The 13,424-nt window shown below is 30.5% G+C and overlaps 2 protein-coding genes across 4 annotated transcripts; one reads left to right on the forward strand and one right to left on the reverse strand.

Annotated features, from left to right (window-relative positions):
- Window positions 1-1,316: 1,316 nt before the first annotated feature.
- Window positions 1,317-3,914, reverse strand: LOC113854039 (cytochrome b6-f complex iron-sulfur subunit, chloroplastic). Of its 2 annotated transcripts, none has more exons than XM_027484856.1 (5): window positions 3,777-3,914; window positions 3,446-3,687; window positions 2,405-2,522; window positions 1,894-2,076; window positions 1,317-1,720 (listed from the first exon to the last, which is right to left on the reverse strand). In XM_027484856.1, the coding sequence occupies exons 1-5, from the start codon at window positions 3,813-3,815 to the stop codon at window positions 1,619-1,621; spliced, it is 684 nt and encodes a 227-aa protein (XP_027340657.1). In that variant the 5' UTR covers window positions 3,816-3,914; the 3' UTR covers window positions 1,317-1,618. The 2 variants fall into 2 exon arrangements, with proteins under 2 accessions (XP_027340657.1, XP_027340658.1); XM_027484857.1 differs by having other exon boundaries at window positions 1,425-1,720; window positions 3,446-3,705; window positions 3,740-3,897.
- Window positions 3,915-11,308: 7,394 nt separating this feature from the next.
- LOC113856152 (putative cyclin-D6-1) lies at window positions 11,309-13,188 on the forward strand. Of its 2 annotated transcripts, XM_027487845.1 has the most exons (6): window positions 11,309-11,815; window positions 11,902-11,982; window positions 12,126-12,221; window positions 12,306-12,519; window positions 12,630-12,760; window positions 12,885-13,188. In XM_027487845.1, exons 1-6 carry the CDS (start codon window positions 11,639-11,641, stop codon window positions 13,137-13,139), a joined length of 954 nt encoding a protein of 317 aa, XP_027343646.1. In that variant the 5' UTR covers window positions 11,309-11,638; the 3' UTR covers window positions 13,140-13,188. The 2 variants fall into 2 exon arrangements, with proteins under 2 accessions (XP_027343646.1, XP_027343647.1); XM_027487846.1 differs by lacking the exon at window positions 11,902-11,982.
- Window positions 13,189-13,424: the final 236 nt, after the last annotated feature.

Raw genomic sequence — 13,424 nt, forward strand, 5'->3', positions numbered from 1 at the left:
GTCTAACACTAGAGAAGTATGATAGAACATCTGACCCCAGGGAACACTTAGATATCTTTACAATCCAAGTTGGTTTGTACACAGAGGATGACGCTTTATTATGCATAATATTTTCTACTTCACTTCGAGGGCCAGCCCTCAGCTGGTTTACTAAATTACCCTCCTCGTTTATTGATTCGTTTGCGACGTTTACCAAGCGATTCAGTTTACAATTCGCTACAAGCCGCCTCCATCCTTTAACATCTCTAGCATTGGTTAACATTTGTTAGAAAAAAAGAAAAACACTTAGAGCATTCATGGAGTGCTTTGACAAAGTGGTTCTCTCAATACATAATTTTGAATTACAACAGCTTTGAGACCAGAGCCTTTTGTCAACAACAAATTATAATATAAATTTTATTTAAATTTTAAATTTTTTTACTTAGCAAATTTTGAATTTTTCTTAATTTCTTTTTATTAAATTTCTTAATTTATAAGAATTTAATAAAAATGAAAGGTAAATGAGATTAAAAGTAATGACTATTATCCATTTTCACTCAAGTAAAACTTTTGTTTTAGCAAAAAATATATTTGAACGATAATATCTTTTTAACTTAAGTAAGACTTTTTTGTTTGAACGAGAATTCATTAATTTTTTTTAAAAAAAATCAAACAAAAAGATATTGAGAAACTGTTTTTTTTTTCTTTAGTTGTAATAGATACTATAAAATATTAAATTATATATATATATATATATATATATGTATATATATATATTCATTTCTATAAAAGTTTGTGGTTAATTTCATTCTATTTTAATGATTGATTCTATTTTTATTTTAATTGGTAATATTTTAATTTAAGATATAATATTTAATTGAAAAATAATAATTAAAATCGAATTAAATAAAATTCACTAAATATGTTGTAATATTAAGAATATATTTTAATATATCGATTATTTTTTAACTCTTGTCTTTAATGCTAAATTATTTATTGAATAAATGAAAAATTATTATTCAAAAAATTCTTTTAAAAATCTTTTATTTGAAGAATTAATATATATAAATATTGAGAAATTACATATGCTTCTATAAAATATTTTCTATATATTTTATCATTAAAATATAAAGGAAGATGAGTGATGAAGTTTAATCTCAATTTTAAATTCTTGTAATTTAAACCCTAATGTTTATTTTTGTATTTTAATCAATTTCATAATCTAAATTTCACAAAATTATTATCTACAAACATCTTTATAATTGTTAATGATTGTTAGTAAGTATTTTAATTAAGATAATAAAAATTATCAATTTATTTATCAATCCACGCGGATACGACAATCTCCCTCTTTATTATTAAAATGAAAGGTTAGTATGCTTGCCAATACTATCTCTTGCATTAAATGAAGAAAAAAAAAAAGCAATAAAGCTAAGGTGATAGTGAAAAATTACAAGGAAAACAAGTAACCTGATCAGATTCCTTTTCATGTTATACCAAATTCGATTCACAAAATATTAATTTGATTACTACTAAAAAAATATCCATTAAGTGTTTATGCATTGATACAAAACAGATTGTTTGAAGTTCAGATTTAAATATATATATATATGACAGTAGAAGGACGGCTTTCGGAAGTCTAAGCCCACCATGGAGCATCACCTGTTCTGAAGTCTGTTTCAACCCAAGGAACAAACACTACCTTCCCATCATCTATATCACAATGTGCCAATGCCAGAGACTGCCCAACAAGAATAAAAATATTCATTACTATGCGAGCAACAGATAAATGAAGCAAAGATTGAAATTTAAACTCTATAGGGTCGTAAAGAAACTAATCATACAATCCTTCTAAGTCAAAATACCTGCAGCTAAACAAATTTCTCAAAAGACGAGGTTTTCCAATTTGCTTACCAATGGGGCAGGTCCTCTCACAACTCTTCCCTGGTCATTGTACTGAGATCCGTGGCAAGGGCAAATGAACTTGTTCTCGGCTTGATTCCACGGCACAACGCAGCCGAGGTGGGTGCACACGGCGTTAATCGCATATGTTGCAAGTGTTCGGTCTTTCTCCACCACAAGGTAGGTAGGATCTCCCTGTAAGAAAGGAGGGTGGGATTCAAATTATGGAACTATGAAAACTAAAAGTAATCATTTTGGTTAGAAGATGAGAAGGAAATCATTTTCACTTCTACAAGGCCAAACCTTAGGTTTCTACAGCTAGAATTACAATTTAAATTTCTGTTTATACGTCACTGAATGAAATGGTTTAGTGTAGTAAAATAAAATTGGTATAAGAATTGGAAAACAAAGCCTTATTGAAGCCGAGTCCAGGATGCTATTGCTTTCAATATTAAATGCAAAGCATTTGCAACTTGTTGAATATATCTATGAGAACACTAACACTAAACAGATGTACACTTACCTTCAATCCTTGTGCAAGAGTCCGGTCCCCGGGCCCATGAGTCTTGAGCCATTCCTCTGCAACTACATCATTTCCCACGGCATCCTTGGCAACGGTACCACCAGTTGTAGAACCTGACCTGAAATGTTTTTCCTATTCAGGTTAATGATATGGGTAGAAGAAGAATCTGGAATTGAATAATCATAATAAACAGCACATTGGCAGGTCAACAGTTAATTATCAAATTTTTGGATGCTAAAAGTAAATGGTGTAGGAAATGAGCAATATGATAGATTTTATTGCCCTTGTAGCAATTTTATATGTACACCTTTTTTCTAATACATTCTATGTACACCTTTGAATCAACCGATACTGATAGTTTGTGTGCAAAGCATAGCTTTAAGCTAATGTGACGAAGAAGCAAAACTTCAGAATTAAGGCCAATTTCCTAACAGTAAGAAACAATCAATTCGATACTCCTCCCCCGATGCTACTAGGAATGTGCAAATTTAAAAATGTATGGTTTCTTTCCCTCTCACTATAAAAATCATTATAGTTATAACCAAAATTAAGATATAAGAATTAGCCTGAAGTATGGGAGTGTTTAGTGTCACTCTCATATGTTTATTGTCACTTTTATTTTAGTGATTTTAATCTAAAATATTCTTATCATTACAAATAAAATTTCCAGCTTCTGTTAGGAAACCCTTGTTATAAGGTAAAGCTGATTATATCCTTTTGTTTATTGAAATGTTAGTATATAAATGAAAACATCGAAGGACAAGAGGTCTACTAAAAATAGAGAAGATCCTAAACCTATACTGGATTTGATTAAAAATATAAGCCAATTCCCACAATTGAACAAGTCAATATAGGATCAACAATAATAATTCACTCCCGCCACCACCCTACCCCAAAAGAAAAAAACAAGTGAATTAATGTTGTTTAATACTTACACACGAGCTTCTAAACAAAACCCAATTCACAAACAGGTTAAAATACTAGTTCAATTCCCAAAACAAGAATGGAGAAGAAGAAGAATGGGAGAAAGAAGACACCAACCCAGGAGGGACAAAGAAGGAGGCATAGGGAACAAGCATTGCAGCAGTAGGGAGTGAAATAGCTCCAAGAAGAAGCAAATTCATGGTCTGTCTTTTCCCCATGTCTGGGACTCGATCAGCAGGAATGCTAGTGGCTTGGCATGCAATTCTCATTCCCTTGGCCTTACCCATCGTTTGGGTCCTTATTGGTTTCACAGCAAGTGCCTGTGAGGGACAGAAAATCGCACTCTTTCCGGAGCATAGCTGAAATGACAAAACACAGTTCACTCAAAACTCAAAAGTAGCTAGGCATTATAGAGAAAAGAAAGAGTTAAAAACATGTTTTTGAATACCTGGGAAGGGGTTGCAGGGGATAGAGTTGAGGATGCCATGATTATACAAACACTTGTTGATGATGAAAATTGTGAGTTTGAGAATGAGTGGATAGAGAGATGTAAATGATGGTGTCCAGTTGAACGGCCACCACAACTGTCAACACAACAAATGCTGGATAAGGTGCCAAGGCCACGTAGGTGCCACATAGCCACAAGTTCTTTAGCCAATCAACAACCTTTTCTTCTGTTTTTGGGTCATTACGGGCCCGCTTGAAATTTCTTCTTGTTTAGGATTAAGGCCTTTTTCTTCTTCTCCTGGACATGGACTTAGTCCCTATTTGGGTTCCTGGCCTTATCTCAAGTACTTGGGAGTTAATGGTTTTTGCTGCAATTTGAACAAAAGAATACTGAGAGGGCCCAAAGGACTTTTAGGCCATAATCAAACAATCTCTTCGGGTTTGACCAAAAAGGAAAGTCTTTGGGTAAGACTCACAATACCACGCAGAAAGTGGACTCGTTTGTCTAAATCCACTTCAAATATTATATGAATAGATTTTAAGACTTTGGTATTTAATTGACAAAAATAAAAGAGTTAGGTGTTTTATAAAAAAACTTTCATACCAACTTTTGACTGATTTTCATTTTTATGTGCCTGACAGGCAGGCAGACACTCATTTAAGTCTCACTATTCTAAGCAACTAAACAATAATTTATAAATTATATAATAAAAACTTGTTTATTAACGGCCAATTTTTCAAATACTAAGATTATCTTTGTTAATTTTTATCTATAAAAAAATTATCAATATATAAACCTTTTTCAAATGATGTATTATAATATACAAACACTTGTTTTAACTCTATATTTAATAACAATTTTCGTTAGATATATTTTACATTAATGATGGTTAATCCAACGCTGAATATAAGATTTTTCAGAATCGTTATATCATCAATTATAATTTTGATTTACACTTTAATTAAATATAAAAAAAGAATTTAATTAGTTACACTTTAGATAATATCTGGATACAATTACCGAGTAGGCAATGCACACCAAAAATAAGAGTGGGTCTTTTCTTACTTCATCTTGACGTGAGGGGAGGCAAGAACGCAAAACTACTGGAACTTGCCTAACTTTAGGCTACAGTTTTGAGTGAAAAATGGTGAAAGAAAATGAAATGATGAAACCTCATAACCTATGCCTACATAATGCTTTCTCTCGCAGGTAGATTACGATGCCAATGCCCTTCCTTGTGTATATTTTATAGTTTGTCCCAAGTAGATAGGTAATGGCCCCACTTCCTTGTCTATTGCAAACGCAAAGCATAGAATGATGCTGTTATCTGCATGGGAGGTATGGCGTGCCACATGCGCTCATCTACTCATCATACGCTTCTCCATCTCTCGGCGCTCTCTCACTACCCATGTCTGTTTTTGTTTTCTGCTTCATTTTTAGGATAATAAAGTACTTTGGTTTTAAGCTTGCAAATGCAATCTTTCCCCGGTTAAATTACAGCACTTCTCCAAAATTTATCAACCTCTCTCTCTCTCTCTCTCTCTCTCTATATATATATATATATATATATAATTTTTTAATGTATCTCTAAAAACTTTTAAAAATTATATTAAATATTATAAATTTTTATATAAGATTATTTACAAAATTTTAGAAATATTTATTAATTTTTTCACATATTTAGTTTTGATTATAGATTTTTTTTTATTTTTATAATTATTCTAATATAAAATTTAACTTTCATTAACTTAAACTTGAAATTATAATTATTTAAAAAAAACAATTCATTAACTAATTTTAACAATTATTTTGATCTGTATAATTTGATTAAAAATTTGTTAAATATATCAAAAGAGGTATATATTTTTAAAGTTTTGTAATACCTTTTAACTAACTTTTTTAAAAAAAATTGCTTTATAAAGTAAGCACTAAATAAAAAAGTATGTATCAATATCATTTTAAAAATATTTATTTTTATTTAATAATTAAAATAATTTTTAAATATAAAGAATTAAAATTTTAAAATTATTAAAATTTTTATTGATTACTCTTAAACATGTATTTATAATTCAAAGACAGTGAAAGAAAGGAAAAGAGAAAAGAAACAAGTACTAGTCTTTCAACAAGGAAAAAAAATGATGGGTCTCTTTACACTTTCTCTTGCATCAAGGCAGCGAAAGAGAATCTGTGGTTTTCGTCAAAGAAGATAACACCCAACAAGGAAAGCAAAAGGAGTACTCCGCAAAAATATGTATATTTGTAGCAGAGAGATAGAGCAAACTTGAAGCAACCCCAAACACATAGAACGTTCTTCAAAGTGGTTTCGAAGTGATGAAACACTTGAAAAGCCATTTTGCATTTTGCAATGTACCAAAGCTTTTTGTCTCACAACTCAATTATCTTATCACATTAATTAAAACTTATCTGGAGTGGTGGAGATAGGCCAAGTTTGTTGGAGGGACCAAATGGAAAGGCTATACACATGGTTATGGCCAAATCAAAATTAAAATCTAAGTATTTTATTTCATTTAACATGCAAAGTTTCAAATTTTAAGAAAACTTTGGAGAGCCAGTGAACCCTTCATGGACAATGAGGTCCTGCCTACTTTTCCTCTGTATTTCTATGCTTAATTTGATTGAGATTTATTGATGCTAAGTAGTTCTTTGTACGTATATTTTTACTCATACTTTTTAAATACGAATAAAATAATAGGTTTGTGTACAACTGCAACTTTTTTCTTTCTCATTTTAAAACGAGATGTTAAAACAGCTCTTTAAAATTAAATTTTAGTGATTTTTTATTTTTAATTAGAAATATTTACTCTTAATTATTTAAAATTAATCCAAAAGAAGTATATCAACAAAATTATTTAAAAATTATAACAATGTCACATTCTTTAAAAAAAATTGTGCATGCGTGCATAAAGCTTCACAAATTTATGAAAGATATAATAAATTTTCCTGTGATGGGTTAATTATTTTTTTCTATTTGTAATTAAAAATAATATTTTAATATATTTTGGTCTCTTTTAATTATTAATATTTTCTCATAAGCTCCCTTTTATATTAGCTTTTATGTATGGAAGTTTATCAATTATAAAACTCAATTGTTAAACTGCTTTAAGACGAAAAAAAAATCATGACAAGTTTATATGTTCGTATAGATAAGTTAGATAAGCTTCTAAAAAATTGAGATATATAAAATAATTTTAACTTATGTAATAAGTTTAATTTATTTTATTTGTATGTTTATCGAGATCTTTAGTTCAAGTTAATTTAGCTAGTAATTTTTTATACATAAAATTATTTTAAATAAAAAATAATATCTTTTTGTCTAAGGCCATCGATATTCAGATGTCACGTGGTCTGAATATTATCAATAATTTAAATATAAAATAATTACTTAACTTAAAATAACTTTCATCAAATGAAAGAAATGATAGATAGAATAAAGTGATTTTTTCTGTGGTCAATATTAAAATAATACAATTATTTAGAGTTTTTTTTTTGTGCGCGCAAACACACAAGAAGAAGAAGTTAAATTATAAAAATTTGTTGAAAACAATATTTACCTTACTAAAAATAAAAGTGTTCAATACTTTTTCTAAAAGTAAGTTAAAACATTTAAGCAAGTTTAATTTAATTTATATTAGAAAGATAATTATTTATTTTTGTTAAAAACATTTTTTCCACCCCCAGTATATTTGATTGTTTTAATTATTATTTAATTTCCCAATATTTGATTTAAATATAGCTGCTCAATATTTTTATATACCAACATAACAGCTCAATATTTTTCAAGAAACACTATTTTAATGATACAATTAATTTTCCAAAAATCAAAGGATGAGAGGAAAACATCTTTTTTGTAATATTACTATCTTTTTAAATCACTGCGCCGGATATTAGAAAAGATCACATGAATTACTTGTCATTAGAGATATGCTATGCTTATACACTGTAGCACTAAGCTCAATGAATTTGTGAAATGTTAGATAACAAATTTAACTTGACTAGAGCACCGGTATCTAATCTCCTTTATTAATATTATTTATAAGTTATTCTATTTTACATAGATTAATAAAACGGCATTTATGGAAAAACAATATAATACCTTAATTTCGTTAATTTACTTAACATAAAATTATTTATCTTGTGTGATAATTTAGATTATTCCTATAAATTAAGTTAGTCAAGATCCCGAAGTCTCCCTAACTAAGTTTTCCTGCATCTTAATGGCACATGTCCCCCGATCATACTAACAAAAAATTGATGATATATTCGTCCTTTGACCAATATAAGGGTGATAAGGCAGACCCAGAGACAGGTGTCTATGCTTACAATTCAGGAGCCCCTAGTTTTGCTTAGATCGATAACTCAAGGGCAAAAAGTGAAGAGCTAAAGATTTTAATTCCCAACCATCAGATGAAGTCCTCGTGACTTTCGTTATGGCAAGGATGTTTCAATATTGTCTCTTGTTGCTGAAGATCTAGCTAGGAATAAAGTTTTATTAGTTTTATTTTTGTATTATATTGTTGTCCCTTGCAAAAGGGTGAATAAAAGGAACTGCGTGCCTCCATGTGGTTTCAGGTCAGGTCCCCAAAGCGATGGGGCAAAGTTTTAAATGAATCGGTTTCATTGTTTCAAAAGTTGGTGCTATTGATTTGAGAACCGTAGTAGGTTGTGCCATTTTCCCCTTTAACAATGACTAGACTATATGATCGTTTTCGCGCTCCAGGGTTCAGAGTGGGACTTGATGTTTGCTTTCAACCCCTTTCTCCACAACCTGTTGAAAAGGGAGAAGCACCAATACGGACCCCACAAAATTAGAGTTTAAACACACAAATAATTTTTTAATTTTTTACCTCTAATTACTAAGCAAAGAATATTAAGTAACTCTAATGTTTTTTAAAAATAAGAAATAAACACATTTTTATTTAATACGTTTTTAAAATAGTAGGACGATTATTGAAAAATAGCGCATAGAAAGATATAGTAAGACACAACACACACACACACAAAAGTACTTATCAGAAATTATTTGACACTTCTTTTTAACAGGAAAGTTTTTAAAGTTGCATTGTGTCCTTTCTCATAATGAGTGCAAGTTATGCTTATAGTTAGTGACCACCAAATATGTGTGGGTGTGTGTGTCCGTGTGTGGAGGTATATAATTTGTATGTGGATGCATGGATTAGAGTAATTAAGTTAGTATGCATTACACTGAGTGGTAGGTACATAAAGAGACATGTACGTCGTATACGTTGGACAAGTAGGTTAAGGCTCTTACAGGATGGTCCCGTGTTTCATGTTTGGGTTAAAATAGGGTTTGTAATTTAAAGTTTGCACAGCTGTAAGAGAAGCATCACGCCACTGTAGCAGTTGCACTTATTTATAGAAATCTACCCGACTATTTAATGGTTATTTAATGGTGTGGGTACATATGCCTGTTATGAACCTAGGATAAGAAACATGATCTCTTTCAATAGCTTACCTATTTTTTTCTCAGTTTCACACACTTTGTGGTTCAAAACGTGCAAGGAAGGATTTCAAACATTATCTATCCTGCTATATTATGACACAGTTCATGATGAAAGCAAAATGATGTAAATTGCAAATTTTCAAACTAAGCACATATGGCACTCCTTGCTCTAACATGTAATTGGTGAACTAAGTTTGGAGACATGTATAATTACAAAATTGAAGGTTCAGCTTGAGGAAAGTGGAGAGTTATGTCATGCGAAATGCTATAGCTACATTCGGAATTTCAGCACAAAATGAAATTTGTTTTATATTTATGATAGGCTTCTAGTTTATGTAAATAGGTAGATGTTAATTTAAGCTTGATTTGAATAATACTTTTTAACCTTAATTTTCCATTAAATTCCTTCAATTAATCTTGTCTGTTCAATTTCATAAAATTTAGTTAAGAATCAATAATTAAATCAGCAACACCAATCCCTTTCTTCAATTAATTAGAACCGAGTTTTTCTTTATCGCATCATACAGATTAGCATTGAGCTATTCTTTAAATCTTAATTATGATATAAGTTGTCATACAATTCTACAACTGTCTGAAGTTGAAAAGGGGAATAATACATCAAATTAGTCTTTTTACTTTATAAGTATTAATTAATTTAACTTTTTTAATATTGTAAAATTAATTTTAATCCTAACTTTCACAACTAGCATTTGTAAAACTATACATTAATACTGATTATATATAATTTGTAAAATTAAAATAACAATAAAAATATCAAATTGTGTAATTTTATTAAATTTACTTTGACTTTAACATATTTCAAAATACATGAATTCGAGATGAGACAAATAGTAAAATATAAACCGATACTCATTTTGAGTAATTTTTAAAAATAATTACACTGAAATTCATATTCATTTAATAACTAATTCTTTCACCAATTATAAATATTTTCTACAAATTTCTGTTGAGTCTAAATAAATGCAATTGTGATCCCTCTTTACTTTCCGAAATGGTAAAAATTGACATTCTATGCCTCACTTCACTCTCTCAACAAATAGAGGCATTGGCTTCGGATGAAGTGGAATTTAGTAATGATGATGGTCCACGTATAAACTATGCCAAACCGAAGCCCAACGTGTCCCTATCATAAGAATTCGACTTGTTTTTCTGTTCAAAATTCTGATTCGACGATTTTCGAAATACTGATCACTCGCATCACAAGAAACGCAATGCTCCGTTACTTGTAATAATTGGAAGATTTACAATAAAAAATATATAATTAACATTTTATAATTTTTAAAACAAATTTATTATATCTTTAACTGTTTTTTAGCATGTGTTTTAAAACACAATAGGTAAATTTTTATTAATAAATTTCAAATATTAAATTTTATAATTTTTAATAAAAATTTATTAATTAGACACACGTTAAAAAATTGTATCTTTAAACGCACTCGTAAAATATTATTCTATTACACGGTAGTGTTACTGGATTTATCACGAGAGCTATACAAGGCAATCTCATTTTATTTAATATTGCTAGCTATTACTCTGACAGAAGGCACGCCTTCTACCAAAATGGTGAGTATTATTGAAAATTTTCGTTGACTAAAAATATTTATTTAATATTTGTTTGTAAAAATTTATGACATGATAATAAAATTTACTAAAATAAAATATAAAAATCATGAATTTAACCTATATAAGTAAACACTGGTTTTAAAATTATTTATAAGAAATAATTATTTTATATATTTTAATGAATTAAATATTTATTTTTTATAAATAAGAACGGAAGTAATATATTCATTTACTAAATTTATAAATTATAAAATTTAATTATTTAGTATTATAAATATTTTGAAAATATATTATATATTTACGACATATATTTTTAAATTTTAATAAATTAGTTATTTAATTCTGGTAAAAACGAAGGGAAGGGGTAAATTTTAGTCTCAAGCTACCTGGAAAACAGAGCTGACCAGAACTTTTGGTTATTAACCCTTCTCAACTAAGTGTTGTGTTGTGGCACAGCATAAGCTACTAGCGTAGCGCCATTTTCTCATTTCATGCAACCCCGAGCACTGCACAGGTGAGGGACCAAACCAACCCTATTTCCCATATTTTATTTGCCAATCAGAGACAGAGAAGGAGGAGAGAGAGATGTGTGTGCGCGCACGCAAAAACACTAATAAAGAGAGGGTATAGAGCTAGAAAAACCAAAAGAACTGAAACTCCTTCGTAGCTTTCATTTGAAGATAGCTGAAAACTCTCTGTGGCTTTACCTTATCACACACCACAGTCTCTTTTACAATGCTTCTACTTCTTCTTGCTTCTCAACACCACTAAGAACAACATCACAAAACACTTGTCCATGGAGTTTGACCTTGAAAACCCTCTTGGAAACTTCCACGACCTGCCCTGTGACGCTGTCCCTTCCCTCTTTCTCATTGAATCTGACCACATCCCACCTCCGAATTACTGTCAGTCTCTTAAAGCCACAGACTTTGACATTTCTGTTAGAAGAGATGTCGTCTCTTTTATCTCGCAGGTAAGAAAAACCTTCGACGTTATTGTTTAGAAATAATGATGTTTGTGTCTGAATTAACGTGGGTTGAATTGGTTTGTTCTGTGCAGTTGTCCTGCACCTTCGATCCAGTTCTTCCTTACCTAGCTATCAACTATTTAGATCGCTTCCTAGCTAACCAAGGAATTTTGGTAATGAATTTTACTTTACGCTGTTTGATTAATGATGACTATGATTAGTAGTGTTGTTATCTGAAGAATATTAACCAAGATTGAATATTATCAATTAGATTATGATTCCTCAAGATCTAACTCATATTGGATATATGTAACAGCAACCAAAGCCATGGGCGAACAAGCTCCTTGCAATCTCTTGCTTTTCTCTAGCTGCCAAGATGTTGAAAACAGAGTACTCTGCCACTGATGTCCAAGTAAGGTGTTTCGTCTTCTTAGTAATATGATTTATGAGAGTTTGGTGTTCAATATTCACTGAAGTTCATGTTACTTATTGCTAGGCTCTTCTAAACCATGGTGATACTGTCATTTTTGAGACACAAACAATACAAAGAATGGAAGCCCTCGTCTTGGGGACTCTTCAGTGGCGAATGCGTTCGATCACCCCCTTCTCTTTCATTCCTTTTTTCATCAATCTGTTCGGCCTCAAAGACCCAACATTGAAGAAGGTTCTGAAAGATAGAACATCTGAGATTATATTGAAGTCACAAAGAGGTATAGTCAATGCCTAGTTGACTTGAACAACATGACCAAAATGAGTTAATTTGATTGCTAATTAATCTTGAATTATACTTAAATAATATTTCTTTCATTTTGTTTTTCAGAGATAAAGGTTTTGGATTTCAAGCCATCAATAGTTGCTGCTTCATCCCTTCTTTATGCTTCACATGAGTTGTTTCCCTTCCAATATCCATGCTTCTTAAGAGCAATATCCAATTGTTCCTATGTTAATAAAGTATACATTCTTTCATTCTTTTCATTATATTTCATTTTTTTCCTTTTATGCAAGCCTAATAAATTGTCTCGGATAAATGAGTGGTTATTATTATTGATAATAGAGGGCATGATCATTACTGCAGGAAAGTGTGATGCAGGGTTATAATGTCATACAAGACATAGTAAGAGAGGAGTACGAATCTGTGTTCAATGTGAATTCAAGTTCAGATACACCGGTTAATGTGTTAGACGAGCATTTTCTGAGCATGGAAAGTGAAAAAACCAACGGAATCAACGTTGCTTCCACTATGATACAAAAGCAGGACTTGAAGAGAAGGAAAGTCACCGATTATGGCAACAATTGCACGGTCCAGTTTTCTCATTTTCACCAATGCTGAAGTACCAAAACTGAAGAAGATAACATTTAATCCTCTGGTCCATCCAAGAGCGTTTGAATTGTGAAAATTTGGAGAAGTGGAGAACACAATAATAGGAAAAGATAGTGATGGAGTCAGAATGAAAAGAAAGGAGTTAGATCCATAGTTAATGGACAAATCACTGTAACGTGAATTTGGTACGGCCTTCATTAAATCTGCTGGATGTGAAAAGGAAGCATGGAAGATAAGATGGGATTTTTTATTTTTTTTTTAATTTCCTAAGAGAGCAAACAAAAAGACAAAACG

The sequence above is a fragment of the Abrus precatorius genome, unplaced genomic scaffold (genome assembly GCF_003935025.1).
Source record: "Abrus precatorius isolate BTA unplaced genomic scaffold, Abrus_2018 Scaffold11, whole genome shotgun sequence".
Lineage (NCBI taxonomy): Eukaryota > Viridiplantae > Streptophyta > Magnoliopsida > Fabales > Fabaceae > Abrus > Abrus precatorius.